General features: G+C 43.1%; 1 protein-coding gene across 2 annotated transcripts in view; it reads left to right on the forward strand.

The window, feature by feature from the left end:
- PDZD2 (PDZ domain containing 2) overlaps positions 1 to 18,791 on the forward strand; it is a 348,033-nt gene that overhangs the window by 234,362 nt on the left and 94,880 nt on the right. For both annotated transcript variants that reach the window (XM_004422700.3, XM_087443167.1), the window contains exon 3: positions 17,533 to 18,034. In XM_004422700.3, coding sequence (XP_004422757.1) covers positions 17,533 to 18,034 — 502 coding nt within the window. The remainder of the gene's footprint in view (positions 1 to 17,532; positions 18,035 to 18,791) is intronic.

An 18,791-nucleotide genomic window follows, 5' to 3' on the forward strand; every position in this document is an offset into this window, starting at 1 on the left:
TCCATCTTCACATCGCCTTCTTCTCTGTGTCTCTGTATGTTCTTTTCTGTCTCTTACAAGGACACTCTCATTGGATTTAGGGTCCACACTGATCCAGTATGATCTCATCTCAATCTTTAAGTAATTACATCTGCAAAGACCCTATTTCCAAATAAGGTCACATTCTAAGGTTCTAGGTGGACATGAATTTTTGGGAGGACACTATTCAACCTAGAGGCTTTCCACTACTACATCTCCAGTTTGAGGCAGAATCAGAATTCATAGTTATACTCTTGGCCAGGGCCTTAAACATGGTCTTAACATCTACCTAGACCCTCTCTCCTCTCACCTCAATTCAGACCGCGCTTCCGCCTCCTCCCAGACTAGTAACGTCTGCTGGACCTCAGACCATTGGTACTTCCTGAGGAAAACCTTGCCTGTCCACGTCCACCCCCAAAGCAGGCCAGTCTCTCTTTTAGAAGCTTCTGAAGTAAACTGTGCTTCTATTGGAACATTCTTCATAGAATTAATATCATTTTAACATTTATAGAATATAAATTCTTATTATACACATTTTATATACTATTTTTATTTTATTAAATATTTACCAATAGCAAATTTTATTTAATATTATTTTATATATTACTCTTATAGTATGTAAAATTTTCTCTCAGTGATATAACATAATTATATAACTGACACATTAATTTTTAAGATTTATTACAGGTTGACTGTGAAATCTGTGAGGGCAGGGATCAACTGCTTTATTCGCTGCTTTGTCAGCACAGAAGCCAATGCCTGTATTCTGTTTTTGAACCTTCTTCTCTTTATATCATCTCCTTAGTTTTCAGAGAAAATCTGTTGCTTGGCACAAGCTTGACTCCCTTCTGAATGCCTCACCGGGACCTCCCATTTTGGGAGTGGGGGTTGGGGGAGTAGTTGTGTGTTTTCTCTCTTCAGCCTCCACCACGGGAGCTGGGGAGAATCTATATTGGATTCCATGTTGTCTGAGAGATGTCTTTGTGTTGTCTTGAAATCTGAGGCAAGGCATTTAAAATACAGCTTCACTGGGCCAGCCGTGGTACCCTAGTGGTCAAGTTTGGGCATGCTCTGCTTTGGCAGCCCGGGTTGGGTCCCCAGGTGCAGACCTACACCACTTGTCTTGTCAGTGGCCATGCTGTGGTGTGGCTCACATGCGAAAAGAGGAAGATTGGCAACAGATGTTAGCTCAGGGCAAATCTTCCTCGGCAATAAATAAATAAAATACAGTTTCATTAATTGATCCTATTGGGACTTAAGAAAAGAATGAAATCTGAAAACTTATTTGTTCTTTCTCTCAGTTGCTTTTTTTTTCTTTTTTTCCCTTCTATCCCTCACCTCTGTCCCAGGAGAGCAAGAATTAAAACATCTAAACTTTGAAAAACAGACATTTTCTTCCCTGTAGTCTCTTCAATCTGGAATGTTGCCGTTTGAAAGGATCCATGAGAGGCCCCTTTGGATTAGTCACGTTTATTTATATTTTTTGAAGATATTTCCAATGAAACTGGTCTTTATAAACTTTGTGCCTGATAATTTAAAAGAACCCTGCGTTTCAGTTCCTTAAGAAACAGCAATATTGAAATTTTCCACAGATCTGCTTTGTCAAACAACTTTTCTTTCCTTTAAGCCATATCTGGGATCATCTCCTTTTGCTCAAAGCCAAAGTACTGGGAGGGGGCCCTTTTGAGAACAGGTGGTGCCAATATGTAAATCCTTTGAGGAAGCTGGACGGGAAGTGTAAATAAATAAATCTCATCTTGATGCTCTCAGGCCAGTAGAGCTAATTTTAAAAGACTACAATAAGTCTCTTTAGGAGGAAATCTCTGAAGAGAACTCAGGATGCAAACTGTTACCTAGAGTAAAAATAATCCCCTAGGTATTGAGTGTTGCTCTGTTCTTTATAATGTGGTGTCCTGGGTCTTTCCCTGAGACTGCATCGAGCCCTGTAAGTATCTGGTGGATTGAGTGCCCTGACCCCTGACCCAGGACTGCTGCCATCCTCATAAAGCTCCAATCTGTGTGAAAATGGGTGCGGTTTGCTCCCCAGTGTGGGGAGCTAGAACACGTTAAGATGCCCCTTTATCTGTGAGAAATATTTGTGAGTCTAAGGAGAACAATGGGGGCCAGCCCAGTGGCACAAGCAGTTAAGTGCGCACACTCTGCTGCGGCGGCCTGGAGTTCCCTGGTTCGGATCCCGGGCGCACACCAACGCACCGCTTGGCAAGCCGTGCTGTGGCAGCATCCCATATAAAGTGGAGGAAGATGGCCACCGATGTTAGCCCAGGGCCAGTCTTCCTCAGCAAAATGAGGAGGATTGGCAAATGTTAGCTCAGGGCTGATCTCCTCACAAAAAAAATAAAACAAATAAATAAACAGAACAATGGAAAACTCACATGTGTTTTTTTCCCCAGGGATTTGAGACGGTCCTCTGGTCAATGCTTTTGTTTTTCCTCCCTTCCAGGTTCTTCCAGATCACACTCTTCCTCGTGTGCAGTTCAAGAAATAACTTTTTGGGGTGTTTGTTTTTCCAGGCCACTCACGGCTCTGATCTTGTGTTTGGCTGTTTTCCGTTTGCTCCAAGTAGGCGGGTTCCAAGGATAGTGTGCACCGTCTGCCAGCTATTTCCTGTTGAGAACGCTTGATAGTGAAGTGAGTTCCTAATATTCTAAAACATGCTTGTGACTCAAGCACCCGCACCTGCTCGCACCTCGTACAGAAGCAGAGGAGCTGTTTGTGCTGGGAGTGTTTTCCCCTAGAGTTGAGATTGTATGTCTGTAGAGACCCTCTGTCAATATTTAAAAAGCATCATGATGGCCTGCTATCTAATGGCATTGTAATATGTTGAAACATTTAACATTAAAACAACCGGGCTTTTGAAACTCCTGCCTCAGAAAAGTGAAAGAGGCCCTTTTAAAGGAGGCAGCTGAACCAGAAGGGAGGGTTGCTGTCCAGATATTCATGATAAATGGAGGAAGGTAGGTCAGAGAGGAGTGGATGCTGGGAGAGGCAGTGGCTCTCCTTGCACACACGTACATCTGATTTATTCGTGGCAGTAGCTTGTATCAGTCTGAGCAGCCCACATATTTTACAAAATATTCCGAGGTCAGTTGATCTCACAGCTTGATTGGGATGGGCAGCCTCCCAGACTCCACCCTGAGTCATGGGGCAATTCTCGGGCCTCTGGGATCATCCTCAGAGTTCAGGTCAGGCCAGAAAGCTTGCAGTTGCTCTGGGAGCTGAGAGCCTGACCCTGGCCAGATGGACTTGGAAGCCAAACAAGAGGCCACCGTTGGTCTGTGTTTTGAAAGACGTCTGTCTCATCTCTCTCTGGCAGAGAATATGGCCTGCACTTGGCCATACTCTGTGCTAAGTGTCTGCACCAGACTGATCCCCCTACAACACACACACACACACATATCCTTTTTAGTGGAATGACTTAGGTCCATGAGACCCTCAAAGTGCCTCTTTGCCTAAAGGGGCCAATGAGGGCTCTGTGTCAAAGGCACATTTACTATACCTTTTCAGATCTTGAGTTTTAGAATCCATTTCTGTCTCTCTGCTTGCCCCTGTGAACTTGATTTTTCCAGAAACTCCTTTTCTGTGACTTGCCTATGGTTCTCTTTGCCCCATTCTGACCACAAAGAATCAGCTTTGCCCACTCCCTTCTGTCAGTTCACCTTCTGGGGATTCCATCTGGGACAATAGCCATAGACAAGTTAAACTGGTTGACCTATGATTGCCTAGCAAATTTCTGAAAGGGAAAAGAACTAACATTTATTGGCGTTTATTATGTGCCAGGATTGAAACCAGCTGTCTTAGTCTATTACCTACTAATCCTCCCAACAATCCCATAGGTAGATGAGACTGAAGAATTAGTCTCTGAGGTTGTGTCCTGCCCAAGTGGCAGTGCTGACACCTGAACCAAGCATAATCTTGCTCCAAATAGTTGATATTCGGGTGAATTTTGGTGAAACTTTTCAGATATTGAGTAAAGAGAGTCCCAACCCAAAGGAGCCCTTTGCTGTTGGTTTTTTCTGCTACCAGCCAACAGATTTGAAGGAAATCTTTATGAATGCTATTCATCCAACTTGACTTCTCAAGAATGCTCCGCTGGCTGCTTCTGAACCCAAATAAGCTGAGTCCTATTCATTCCTGACAGGCCTTTTTTTTTTTTTTTTTTTGGCTACTGTTATTTCCCACCATCTCCTTTTTGGGAAATATTTTGTTATTCTCATTATGTTGCCCTCTCTCACACTGGGTTCTCCAGGAAGCAGATGCTGAGTTGGAGCTAAGAGTGCAAAATGTCTGTTGGGATAACACCTGCTAAAGGAAAAGGGAAGAAGCAGGACTGGACAGGGGAAGCCCACATGCTGCGCTGCTGACCTGACAAAGTCGGTCAGCCCAACAGGGAGCTCTGGAGGGAAGCTTGCCCATGAGAGGAGTCCCTCACTGGGAGGAAATGGCTAGGCCTCATCTCCCCACCTTGCTTACCATTGACCAGGAATGGCCCCGGAAGAGTGTGACCTTGACTTGAAAGCTGAAGTGGACCCTGATGAAGCTGACAGCTGGAGGTCATGAGCTAACTAACAGGCTTCTTACCAGCTGGACAGCAAGTCCTTACTTGAAGGGGCATCTGAGTGGTACTTGTTGGCCACATAGCCCAGGGATTTGCCGGCCCCTCCCTTATTCTGATTTCTGTTGGCCCTTCACCACCTGACAGCACATTATCTTCCACAAGAATCCACAGGAACAGTGAATATGGTATTAAGATGCCTCTTGCTTACAGCCAGAAGGTGTGCACAGACTGCCGACTGTCAGGAGGGGTCATTCATTGTGGAGGGAGAGGTCTCTAGTCCCCAGTAGTGCTTAAGAAGCACTGGTCTGGAGGGGGGAGCCCCGTGGGAAGTGTGGGGAAGGAGGTGAGGTGACTGAGCTCCAGGGTGCACCTGAGGGGAGAGGCCAGCGCTGGGCGGGCATGTCCTGTGTTTGCCATTTTGTTTGGCCGTGGCTGGGCTAGCTGGCCAGGTTGGTTCCTTAGTCCTCTGATTCTAGGTAATCTAAGCAAGTATTGCTTCCACTTTTCCAGAATTCTTGGGGACTCTCTTAAGCTCAGGTGAGAGATAGAATGGGGCAGTTGGCCACTTCCACCCACACCCTAAAAAACTGCCTCACCTCTCCCAAATACTCACCTGCCTTCTGGGCCTGCCCGAAAATACCTCTTGTTTTCCCTAAGGCCCTTTTCTTATGGATGTGGGACATATTTTGGGTGTTCACATACCACTAAAGTGGAATCCCTGATGATGTTAATGTGGGGAGAGGCTTCTTTTGGCTGTTAGAAGTTGCAGCCCTTGTCCTTTATCCAGACCTGGTCATAATGAACAACATTAGGCTTTGCCGCAGTGTGTCCCAAGGTCATTGCCTGGGGTTGTTTGCAGTCAGATGGAAATTTGAATCCCAGCTCTACCCATACCAGCTCTGTGACCTTGGGCAAGTTAATCTCTCCAAGCCTCAGTTTTCTCATCTCTAAAAGATGGCTTCTAATGTTGACCTTAATAGGGTTGTTTTAGCTTGAAATGAGGTGATGTGTCTGTGCAGTTAACTCAGGACATAGTATGTACTTACAACTTAATATCGGTACCCGTCCCACTTATCGATTATAACTCATGTTAGTTTTTGGAATTGCTAGTATAAACACACAATTAAAAGCAAGCTTTGATTTTTCATACCAACATTTGTACTTGTGCATCCAATAATTTAAGGTTTCTTTAATGCGTCACTTGCAATTATTTAAAAAATCCCCGTAGATAAATACAAACCCCTCTGCATTTTCCTTGTCTGAACATAACTAAGAACCAGGGGCCACAAAGATACTCAACAATGTCAGTTACAACTGGTCAACAGACACATGAAGAGTGCACTGATTGGAAGCCAAGATTTTAAAATTTGTTCTATCCACATCTGTAAGGATTTGGCTTATCTTGTTTTTTTAGGCCAGAGTTCTGTTGATTTGGTTTTCTTGTAATTCAAGTTCTCCAAACCAAGAAGAGTCCTAGAGGATCATGCAGATGGATGAACAAAAGGAAAATATTCAGCAAATCCAGCTTCTAAGACGCACCCTTTGCTTGGAGAGGAAGGTTGCAAAACTTAGAAAGTCAGTCTACATGAACCTTTTTAGATTATGAGATCTGTCCAGCCCAACCATGCCTGCCAGAGAGACTTTGAGAAGACAGAAAAAAAGAAAATCAAATTTTAAAAAATCCTCAGTACACTGTTTAGAAGAGATTCAGGAGAAGAACAGTGCATGACATTAGCCAGAACACATTGATGGAGATAGTCGTTTTGCAACTTGTGAAGTATCTTTTCTCTGCTGACTTCAAAACAGTGAAAGAAATTCAGAAAAGAAGCCCACTATTTTGATGGAAGCTGTTTTGACATAAGTGAAACCAGGCTTGGCGCGAGGTGGGGCCGGGCTCTGGCCAAGCCAATGGAATGGACCCTGGAAGGATTGAAACAAGCTGGGGAAATTGTTTCAAGACGAGCTGGATCCACTTGAAAGGGGAGGGAACTGGAGGGTACAGACATTTCATCAGTGTTTGAATGAGTGTGTGAGTAGCATCATGTGCTTTCTGAGATATGTGGACCCACAGGAGTCTCCCTTCTTTTGGAATCACCTCTGAGGAAGGGGAAGGGGACGGGGGTGGCTGCCTTTTGAATGGTGCAGTGACGGCTTGAGGATTACTGGCTGGTTGTAAACTCTCGGATTGGGCTGGTTTAGGGGAGGCGGGGGCAGAAAGGGAGAGTGTGTGTTACTTTCATAGCTTCCAGTGGCTTTCACTGTGGAGTAACATGGAAGATGTGGCAGAGACAATATGGAACTCAATCCCTGGATCGTCTTGAACGTGCTTTTGAGGGCTTGGTGGCCCTGAGGTTGGAAAACAAATTGAAAATATCTCTGGGACATGCTCTGGCTTCAGTTATCCTTGAGCATTGATAGTAGCCTCTTCCAAGGCCAGGCCAAGGGCAACACCATATGTGGGAAAGCACAGAATTGCATAGAAAATACACTTGGCAGGGCTGGAGAGTAGGATATCAGGCAAGGCTCAAGTCACGGGGAGTGGGCTGGCCTGGATTTTCTGTTTCTCAGACCTGGCCTATCTTCAGCTTCATAGGCAAATCACAGCAAAGACCTCTGTGATGGGAAATAAGTGTCTTTGGCTGGCTGGGGAGCCAAAGAGGAGATATGGAAGCTTTATCAGCACCGATCCAGGCAAAGGAAGTACAGAAGAGACTTTGGGTCTAGTAGACCCCAGTATTCTGTCCTGGACATGACATGGAGAAAATAAAAAATGAAACACAGTTGATATGAGTGCAGAGTAACATGAATATATTAGCATAGAATACATATTATATACTATGACATTAGCATAGCGTTGAAACCTTTGTCTGGTTAGTGTTAATGAGGAAAGATTTCCTTTCGAAGCAGAGTTGGTTTATGGTGATATTGGGACAGTGGGATATTAGGAGACCAAATGGGAAAGAATGCCTATTCCACTGAAGTGCGGTCATGTGAGGAACTTTGGAGGAAAAGGGGCTACCAGGGGTATCCGTAGCCTACACTGTAAGGAATGGTGGGTATTCGTTGGAATAATGTGAGGGAAAAGGATGGGTGAGACACTAGCAAGGCCATGAGGGCTGTCTCCTCAGTACAGTTGGATATGATTTGAAGGAAAGTGAGAGAGATTTCATAAAAAGGGCATATTTGCATGAATCAAGATGTTTTAGGGGGTAAATGGCAGAGAGGGTGCAGAAGGAGTTGAAGTCTGGTAAGGAGGGACCTACTATAAAGGAGTTGCTTTTAAGAAGCAAGACATGAGAGATCACATGTTGTATGATTCCATTTATATGAAATGTCCAGAAAAGGCAGATCTATAGAGATAGAATGTGGTGGCTGGGATGGGAATGGGCATTAGCTGTAAATGGGCATGAGGGATTTTATTGGTGTGATGAAAATGTTCTAAAACTGATTTATGGCAGTGGTTGCACAATTTAAATTTCCTAAAAATCCTTGAATTGTACATTTGCAATAGATGAATTATATGATATGTAAAATATGCCTCAATAAAGTCATTAAAGAGGCTTTTTTTTTTTTTTATAGAGGGGATCTTCTTGTTGACCCTTTTTTATGGTGCCAGTCACTGTGCTGGTGTATGAGGATACAAAAAATGAAATCTTTACAAAGAGCATAGTTAATTTTCAAAGAAGGCAAATGGCTACTAGGAATTTTGACCTCACTAGTCATTACTGACTTGCAAATTATGGTATAAGGTAGCTTTTGACTGTCAGAATGGCAAAGGTTAAAGAGAGTGACAATATTCAGGAACCAATGCTTCTCTAAGACACTACTGGTGGGGTTCTAAATTGGTACCCCCTTTCTAGAGGAAGGATTAGAAGTACATGTGAAACACTTGAATGTGCTTTTGACCCAGCGAGAACTTTGGACCCAGAAAGTCCGCCTAAAGAAGTTTATCTTTAGGAGGCTTTAAATACCATCAATATTCTGACACTTCCCAAATTTCTATCTCCAGAAATCCAGGAGTCTTCTGCTCCAAAATCCAGATTCAGATATCTAGCTGCCCACACAAGAACCACACGAGCATCCCACACTCAACATGTTCAGAACTTAACTCCAGACTAGACCTATGCATTCCAGGTCAGATAGCCCCGGTCCCAAAAGGCTGCTCTACTAGCCTCAGGCGATGGCATCTCCATTCTTCCAATTGCTAAAGCCAAACACCTAGACATCGTACTTGGCCTCTCTCTTTCTTTCACATGCTGCATCAGATCCAAAAGCAAAGGCTGTTGACTCTGCCTTCAAAATTGATCACGAGGGGCTGGCCCAGTGGCATAGCAGTTGAGTTCACGCATTCTGCTTCGGCAGCCCGGGCTTTGCCAGTTTGGATCCTGGGCGCGGACCTACTCAACTGTTCAACAAGCCGTGCTGAGGCAGTGTCCCACATAGAAGAACTAGAAGGACCTACAACTAGGATATACAACTATGTACTGGGGCTTTGGGGAGAAAAAAGAAAAAGAGGAAGATTGGCAACATATGTTAGCTCAGGGCCAGTCTTCCTCAAAAACAAAATGAAACAAGCAGAAAAAAATTGATCATGATTCTGGCCATTTCTTACCCTCTCTGCTGCTGTTTTATACTAAGCCAGCTTCTCTCTCACTGGAATTTCTCTGTTTTGGTGACGAAGATTGTCCCTAAGCTGACATCTGTTGCCAATCTTCCTCTTGTTTTTTGCGTGAGGAAGATTGTCCCTGGGCTAACATCTGTGCCAGTCTGCCTCTACTTTGTATATGGGACACTGCCACAGCATGGCTTGATGAGCGAGCAGTGTGTAGGTCCGCGCCCGGGATCCAAACTTGTGAACCCTGGGCCACCGAAGCAGAACGCATGAACTTAACCACTACACCACCAAGCCAGCCCCTGGAATTTCTGAAAATGATCTTCTGTCTGGTCTCCCTTCTGCCCTACTGCAGTCTGTTCTCAACACAGAAATAAAGGGGTCGTTTTAAAACCTAGCACATGTCACGTTACTCTTCTGCTCAAAACTCAACAGCTCCCCATTTTGCGCAGAAGTCTTTGCAGCAGCTTATACGGCCTTGCGTAGACTAGCCTCTGTTACCTCTCCTACTGCATCTCCTATTGCGCGTTCCTCCTTGCTATTCCAAACACGCCAGGCATGCTTCCAGTTTACCACTTTTGTACTAGCTCCTTCCTCTGTGTGGAACGCTCTTCTCCCAGGCAGCTACATGGCCGACTCCTTCATCTTCTTCAAGTCTTTGTTCAATGTATTCTTTCCTTGGGGGCTACCTTTAGCCACAGCATTTAAAATTTCAACCTGATTCTTCCAACTCCTGGCATGCTTGATCCTCTCTATCCTGTTCAATGTTTTCTATTTTTCCATGGCTCATCTCACCTTCTAACATACTGTGTGGTTGGATGCTTATTTTAGTAGGTCGGTTGTTTATTGTGTGTCGGCCCCTGCTAGATTGTAAGCTCCACAAAGAGGAACCATTGCTTTTGTCCACTGCTGTACCCCTAAATGCCTAGAATAGTGCCTGGCGTATAGTAGGTATTCAATAATTATTTGTCGGATGAATGAATGAATTCATAATGAGCAAGTGGTAATTTTGTAAACAGAAAAAAATAGCATTATGTCATAAGAAGAAAAAAGTGGAATGAGTTCCCATGTACGCTATCTGAGCTCATCAATTCCCCAATGAGGTGAGGCTGGCTCATTCAGGTATAGCCAAGTCCGAATTGACCAGTGTGGCCCTTGTGACCGCCCCCACCCATGGCAAACATGACCAACATCATCAGGATGAGTTAGCAAAGCTGTATGGCTAGAGTTCTAATTTGATTCTGTATAGACTGCAGGTTGATCTCATATAGTTATAAGAAACCCTGATTCACTCACAATAATTTAATAAAGAAATGCAATCATTTGCAAATAAAAGCCTGGAGGTTCTCTTTTGAGGGCCAGTATCTCTGCAGTATGTTTTATAAGGTAGTTCTCGTCGTTGGTCAGGCATTTTCTACTTAATTTAGCTTCTGAATTCCTGTCTTCAAAAGGCATGTGGGTGCTTTAAAAAAGCTTTTATTGATTCATGCAGAAATGAGGTGTATGAGAACCTTTGAGAAAAACTGAAACCTCATGTAAACTTATTGCTATATGATAGAAAAGACCACACTTCTACTTCTTCCCGTTACGCTGTATTGGAGTTGAAAACGTGTAGGGCATCCTAGTGTAGAGATACTTCGCTATGAGGGTGATGAACTTAATCTTGTTAGTTGGAGATATGAATTTTTAAGATGAATATGAAAAGCAATGATAACCTTGTTGCATGGAAATCAAAATAATTTTTCCGTTGATCACATGATTTAGCTGTTTTTTATCCAGTGTTTTTCCTGCAGTGTCGTCATTCACCCCCTTGCCCCCCCTCCCCCCCATGCCTTTTCATCCAGAAGCTCTTAGCAGGAAGCAGAAAGAACCAGCTCTGCTTCAACACAGAACAGATATTGCTGCCAATAGTTGCAGGAGCTGGAATCCAAGCAGGGAAAGGGCAGAAGGGTGGGTGTACACTTGATGGTGATGGACACAAATGTAGCTGCTGCCTTCGAGGCTGACACACTGAATTTAATCAGTGTTTGTGGAATCAGAAGGTAGAACACTCACCTTCTTTCTTACTCAGTATAATTTCACCTCTGTTTGATTCTGCCTTAGAGATTTATTTTCAATATTGGTTTGATTTAAGATGCATATTGACTTTTATTTCCTAGTTACTAGTGTCAAGAATAATATATCATCAAGCTCCTTTTATAAGTTTGGTGTTGGGGAATAAGAACAATTATAAACCGAGTTATTCTGTGTATTGTCCTACTATATGTCAAGAACTATGATTTTACTTTACTAGTAAGCTAACAAGTTAGCCTGCCACCGTTTCATGGATGCTGGCAGAAGACGTGAGACTCCTAGATCAGAGATGAAAGACAGTTTGTTGTTCATGGAAATAGCAGTAGCCAGAGTATTAGTGTACTTGCACCGCTTCCCCCACTCCCAGTTCCCTCAAGGCAACATGGACCTCTGTCCTGGTGTATAGACAGGTATGATTTCAATTTCACTGCTAAGCTGTGTGGTGGTAGCAAGTTTTGGTAGCTGATAATCTGAGTTGGGTCTGATTGGCTAATATTGTATCATAGGTCAGAAAAAAAAATTCTCGAATAAATATTTACCCTGATTCTTCACTTTCAACTTGTGTTCCCCAATCTCAGTTTTACGATAAAAAATAATAAATACACATTTCATAATAAAGAGAACATGTTCATTTATTCATATTCTCTACTCTGGACTCCAGATAAGAGAGGAAGAAAGAGCTGCTGAACCTTAGCCATTCATGCTGAATAGAGGAGGTGAGAACTAGTAAAAATTGGCTTCATCAGTTACCTTCCCTCAACCAGCAACTGGAATACAGTGTTCTAGTCATTTCTACTCTAAGTCCAGACTCTGATCTATTTTCAAAGCCTCGTGGGTGCCTGAACCTCATCTTCCTCCATCTAATCAGCGCTTTCTCCCTCACTCTATTAGCAAAGAAGTAGATTGATTTATTTTCAGAACAGGCCTTATGAGCATACCAAGGATATCAGTCATTCTTATCAGCTGGATATTCAGCCAAAAAATTCCACCTTCAGAGTCCCTCAAAGAAAGTTTGGCTCTTTCTAGAGAGGGTTGTGGAATCTGGAAGAAGTGTGCCCAAAATTCAAGGTAACTGGGAGGCAACACTTGAGAGAGAGACTGCCCTTGGGGAATCTGGTTACTAAATGACTGCAGGAAATAATGTTTATCATCTTCCCATCCCTTCTTATGGAGCTATCCAAACTTGCCTCCTTCTGTTTCCCAACCAACACTTCACTGAGAAATTAATCTATATATATTTAACACTTCCTCTCAGCCCATTGTTCTCTGGGAACCTACAGATTTACAACCTCAGACAACCCTGTGGATTAAATAGGCTTAGCAGGTTTTCAAAGGCCCACAAACAGCTTTTCAGCCTCCCATTACTTCTTAGGCAAGAGGAAATCTTGGGCAAAAACAATTGATCTCCATTTTTACTATGTGTTAGGGTGGCTATTAGCGTCTATAATTTTATTTATTTATTTATTTTTTCCCCCAAAGCCCCAGTAGATAGTTGTATGTCATAGCTGCACATCCTTCTAGTTGCTGTATGTGGGACGCGGCCTCAGCATGGCTAGAGAAGCGGTGCGTCGGTGGGCGCCCAGGATCCGAACCCGGGCCGCCAGCAGCGGAGCGCGAGCACTTAACCACTAAGCCACGGGGCCAGCCCTATTAGCGTCTAATTCCATTCTGTAAAACTCAGACCGTGTCGTAATAACTTGTCTATAAACATCTTTTTGCAGTCGGTGTTGAGTCTCCTGTTGTCTATACTGGCGACGTACTCAGATGGAGTAAGAATGTCTGCTTTGGTGAAAAGTCTGAGTTCTAGAATTCTTTTACATGTTCTCTGAGTTATACAATGTTTTCATGGCGTTGTGGTACAGGCCACTGCCCAGAGGTGACAATCCACGTTACTCTGAACTACACACACACCTATGCCCATAGTGCAGCTTGGCAGCACCCCTCTCTGAGTTCACACTGTGGGCCAGGCATCAGTAATCGATGGCTGAATGCCCAAGATGATTTTCAGAAGCACCTGGAGATTACTCCTTCCAAGAGCTTTGGCAAAACAGTCTAGAATATCAAAATTACAGAGCTGCCTCAAGCCCTCTTTTGATAGAATCAGGGCACAGATAAATCATGTGTGTCTTTGGCCTTCCAGCACTTCCCTGTCTTGGCCCCTCTCTCATCTCCTGCCTCCCCGTCCTTCTTGTTCTTCAAACTCCAGACAGCTTTATCTTTTCAGCTTTTCCAAGCACCCAATTTCACCTGCCAACCCTTTCCCAGGCCTCCCACCCCTGGAGAGCCCAGACTCCAGAATTATGACAGAGCATCAAGAAACAGAGGAGGTACTCACAACTTTCTTTTGGATAAAGCACTTTTTGAGGGAAAAGGAGAAGGAATGGATCTAAGATGCTTGCAAAGGCCGAGTGAAATGAAGAACCACAGCACATTTCAGAGGGAGAGTTCTAGGCTAGAGTTCGAAACCTCATTTCTGGATATGCTGGTCTCTCCTCATTTATCATAAGGCCATCCTGGGATGGTCAAAATGAAATAAATTTTAATTGAATTGACTTAATAATTTACATGTCAGAGGACAGTTTCAAGTTTTTGGAAGAAACCAAAAAATAATCATATGGTAGAGAATTTTCTAAAAGGCTAATTTTACCTGTTATTAATGAACAGGAGACGTTCTGTTTTTCTGAGTCATGTGATTGTATTCCATTTCTTCTTTCTCAAACGTTGACTTTGAAGTTTACATTCTAATGATGGGTAAGAATCCCACCGAACAGTAAAAGGGATTTGGAAGTATGAATTAGCCAGGAAGGTGCTGGAAAAGTTAGGTAAGTCATTTCAATACAGGTGGATAGAGAATGTGGGGGCATTACATTTAAGGTGCTTCAAAGAATTGTAAGAAAATTATACCCTGCCTGAAAGTCTCTTTCTCACCAACTTGCTACAGTGTCCGTAATTCATTCATTACACTTTGTCTTTGGGATGACCTTAGAAAATTCAGTGTCCAGGAAGGAATAAAATAACCTGTCATACAGTTCCCTGAAGATGTCAGGGTCTTATTTATTGCTAGGAAGCCAGGAGAGGACAAAGAGGTGGTACCAAACTAAAGATAAACTCCTCTTGCTTTGTAATTTTGCTGAGTGTGGACCCTGCAGAAGGAATAAAATACTCAGTTATGGAACCTTCCAGGGTTCTTGGAGCTTCCATGAGAGTAGAGATGGGAAAGATATTCAAGATCTTGTACTTTGAATCAGTGGGCCAGCCTTTTTTTGGTACCAAAAAGACGGTCTCTGAGTACAACCCATCAAGCTGTTCAGACTTTTAGTACAAAAGGGAGAGTCACAAAAGCAATTTTAAAGGAATTGCTCCTGCAGGTGAAATCTTTTTCAGATTGTTGGTAAATGTCCAAGAAGCCTAGGACAACTTGAACATAAAAGGAATGCTTCTGTTTTTCCAGCATTATGTTTTGTTCTTGGCACTGGATCAGTACTGTTGGGTTGGCTTGTTCCTTTAATCTCCAGAACTCTTCCCGGGAAACTAGCATTTACAATTATTAGAATGTGAACGCAACTTAGAGATGATCCGTTTTAACACCCTTGCTTTGCAGATGAGGAAACTAAAGCACAGCGATGATAACGATTTAAGAAGCAGAGTTGCACAGTGGACATAGCATGGGTTTGGGGAGCAGCAGACCTGGGTCTACCAGTTGCCAGTTATGTGAACTTGGGCAAGATAATTTATATTTCTGAGCCTCAGTTTCTTCTGTAAAGAGAGTTCTTAGGGATTACCTGCTCAAAAAATGAACTCAATACTTGGCCAGTATTATTATATTTGCTGTTGTTTTTTTAAATTGAGACATAATTCACATACCATAACAGTCACCATTTTAAAGTATACACTTCAGTGATATATTCACTATGTTGTGCAACCATCATCACTGTCTAATTCCAGAACATTTCCCTATAAAACCTGTGTCTTTTAGCAGTCAGTCCCAATTCTCCCCTCCCCTTTCCTAGCTCCTGGCACTACTAATCCACTAATCCACTAATCCACTTTCTGTCTCTATGGATTTGCCTATTCTGGACATGTCCTATAGATGTAATCATATATGGCCTTAGGTGGTCTGGCATCTTTCACTTAGCATAATGTTTTCAAGCTTCACCCAAGTTATAGCATATACTTCATTTCTTTTTATTGCTGAATAATATTCCATTATATGAATATACAACATTTTATCTATTTTCCAGTTGATGGAAATTTGTTATAATTACTGTTGTTTTACATGGTTAAGCCAGAAAGCCAAGACTCTCAACCTAGTCCTGTTTTTACTGCCCGCACTGGTTTTTATAACATCCAAGCATATGCATTGTATTAACAGCAGTGGTTTGCTCAAAGAAACCCTTACAACCTGGCTAACTACTCTTAGGATTTTATACCTTTACAAGAATTTTTCCAGTATGGGGAAAAAAAAACAAAAGTACAATTTAAGGAAACGAAATCTGAACATTATAGAAAAACTGTGCTGAGAACCAAGTTTAATTTTCATTTTCTAGACGCCAGTGGACTGGTCTTTATACCTCTTCACCCCACTGTGTTTCATAGAATAACCCGAGGTCTGCACAGTATCTTTTATCTACCTGGTTTTTCTGTGTAAGTTCATTACCGTGGTTTATAGCCCAGGATCAAAGAAAGTTTTTATTAGCTTTGGTTGATGTTGGAGGACCCTTCTCTCTTACTCACTTTACTCCATGGTAGATTCAGAATTACTCTCTTCTTCAGTTAGAGTCACTGTCGTTGCGTTAACCTGACTATTAGGTAAGGGGAATATATGCCCTTGGCCTAGAACTTAGTACATTTCAAAGACAGCTAGTCTTCTCTCTTTACGACCTGGCCCTCTTCCCACGTGCTGACTGCCCCAGCTCTCGGGTCTGATATTCAGCCTAGAGGGAGAGCAGCTAGCCTAGTGTACTTAGAAAAGTTCTCTGTTTTTCACTTATTGAAGATGTAGGCAACAAAGCCCCAGGCGTTCCCTTTGTGGGTGCATGAAGATCAGAAGCAGGTCTGACTCATTAAGGATTTGGTTGTTGACATTCTTTGCTTGGGAACCCGTGATGTGTAGAATGTGGCAAGATTCCAGTGGTGAAGGCATTTCCCTGGGTTCATCTGGGGTTTGTGCTTCCTTATCTTGGGTGGCACCAGTGGAGGGTCCAGCCCCGCCTGGTTTCCTGACTTTGCGCAAGTGTTCTCTTTGCTAAAGCTTTAGTGATCTGGTCCTGGACACTGCTAATTACTCATCATGTTTGATGTTCTATTTTCTTTATTCTTTAAGATCTGGAGTCGTTACTGTGTGTCAGGCTTCACATGCATTATCTCATTTATGTTATTTGCTGCTTCTAAGTGCTTGGCAGCCCTGAAATACATGAAAAATGACCGAGCGTGGCCCTTGTCTTCTTCAAGCTAAGCATCCCTCTTTCCTCCCACTATTCCTGGTTGACACCGTTTCCAGCAACCTTCTTTGCCGTGGTCACCCTATGTCTGCATGTTTCCCACTTTGTCACTATTCCTCTTAATGTAACGCCCAGACTGGAAATGACACTCCACGTGTGCCATGAACAACCCAAACTAGGACCATTACCAAGAGGTGAAGCTGACAGTCCTTCGATGCAGCACACACCCCGGCGCTTATTCACCAGTTGCATCTCCCTACCAGCCAACACCCCTCCGCCCCTGACTCGGGATCTTTTCTCACTTTAACTGCTGTGAGGCAGAGCTTCCTGTGTTTGTGCAGTTGATTTTTTGATCCTAAGAGCAGAACTTTACATTTCTCCAATCTGTTTTATCCATTCTTTCCCCTGGGGGCTTGTAGTATTATTACATCAGAACCATATGAATGGAGGCTAGCATAATTCTGAGGCAAGAAATTGTTGAGGAAGTGGAGAATGTTTTTTAATGATGTGTTATGATTGGCTTTGTTAATAGACAAATCCTTCTCTGACTACCTATCCTAGGGTGCTTTCATTAGTAGTTTCTAGTTCATGGGGGTTTTTGGTTTGTTTTGAGGTTATGTTTAGCATCAACAATTATAGAGATTAGAAGAGTGAATTGAGTGTCAGCCTCTTTAGGAAGCTTAGTACCTCAGTCCGTTGGCCAGGTTTTTAATCACTTGGGTCCTGTGTGGGCCATTGAATGCGTCAGCCTGATGCCTTGTTCCAGAAGGATGTTTTGAGGGTTTTAATGGGCATCTCTCTGTTTGTTGCAGTTACCTGGCTGAGCAGTGCTGGAATGGCGGCTTTATCTACCTGATCATGCTTCGTCGCTTTAAGCACAAAGTCCATTCTCCTTATAATGGCAACAGTAGCAACAGCTCTGAACCAGGAGAAACACCTACATTGGAGCTGGGTGACCAAACTGTGAAAAAGGGGAAAAGAACAAGGAAGTTTGGGGTCATTTCCAGACCTTCTCCCCACAAGGCCACTGAAGACTCCAAGAGCAGCACTGGCTATGAGTTGGACAATGACCCCATCTCTGAGCTGGACAATGGCCCGGACTCTGAACTTGGAAATGGTCATGCCTTTGAGCTAGAAAATGGTCCAGATTCTCTCAAGGAGGTGGCTGGATCCCATCTCGACGGGTCAGAAGTGGACAGAGGGACAGAGCATAGAATTCCAAAGACAGATGCTCCTCTGCCCACAGGCGATGACAAACGCCGCTTCTCAAAATCTGGGAAGACGGACTTCCAATCGAGTGACTGCCTGGCACGGGTAAGGTTTGGTTTGATTGTAGAACCTGAATTTTAAAAGAAATAGTGTTTGAAGTTGCTTTTAAGGTTTAGAAAATGTATCTAAGATGACCTTGCATTTAGAAGCCAACAAAGTTATTAAGATAAATGATCAGAGGACATAACAATAACAAGGAAAAAAATCCAAGTCATTTTATCCTACTTAAATAAAGAGCTAGTCGAGTGATCATAAGTGGAAAATTCAAGCCTTCTGTGGTATAATTTGAGTCATATGAGTCCCAGATAAAGTACTTGAACTGCATCATTATTTATCACTGCTGTCACCAGTGGAATTGCCACTGCAAGGCCAAGAATTCCTGGTGGCAGTCGATAGCATAAACATCCCAGCCTAAGTATTACACGGGAAGGATGTCCAACGTGCAGGAAAGCATCTGCTTTTATTTTTAACACTTCAAAACCAGTGACATTTTCATGGTATCTTATATTACATTGCTGAATTCCAGTGAAGTTTGGAAACTTCACAGAAGTCTCTGATACTATGATATCCAGCTGTGATGGTCAGGGCTGGTCTTACCTAAAAGCAAAGCAGATGTGGTATATTCTGAATGGTTATGGGTACACTTCTAGCCTCAAATTGTTGCCCCCATTATAACCAGCACTGTCCCTTTGAGTTACATTTCTTTAGGGTAAGCGTGTTCGTTCCAAGATATTCCTCTGGGTTCCCAATGAAGCGGTAACGTCCTGGTCCTGGTTCGTTTCTTCTCCGACTCAGGAAATGC

Source organism: Ceratotherium simum, chromosome 18, assembly GCF_057802395.1.
Source record: "Ceratotherium simum simum isolate JZ-2026a chromosome 18, ASM5780239v1, whole genome shotgun sequence".
In the NCBI taxonomy this organism is placed as follows: Eukaryota; Metazoa; Chordata; class Mammalia; order Perissodactyla; family Rhinocerotidae; genus Ceratotherium; species Ceratotherium simum.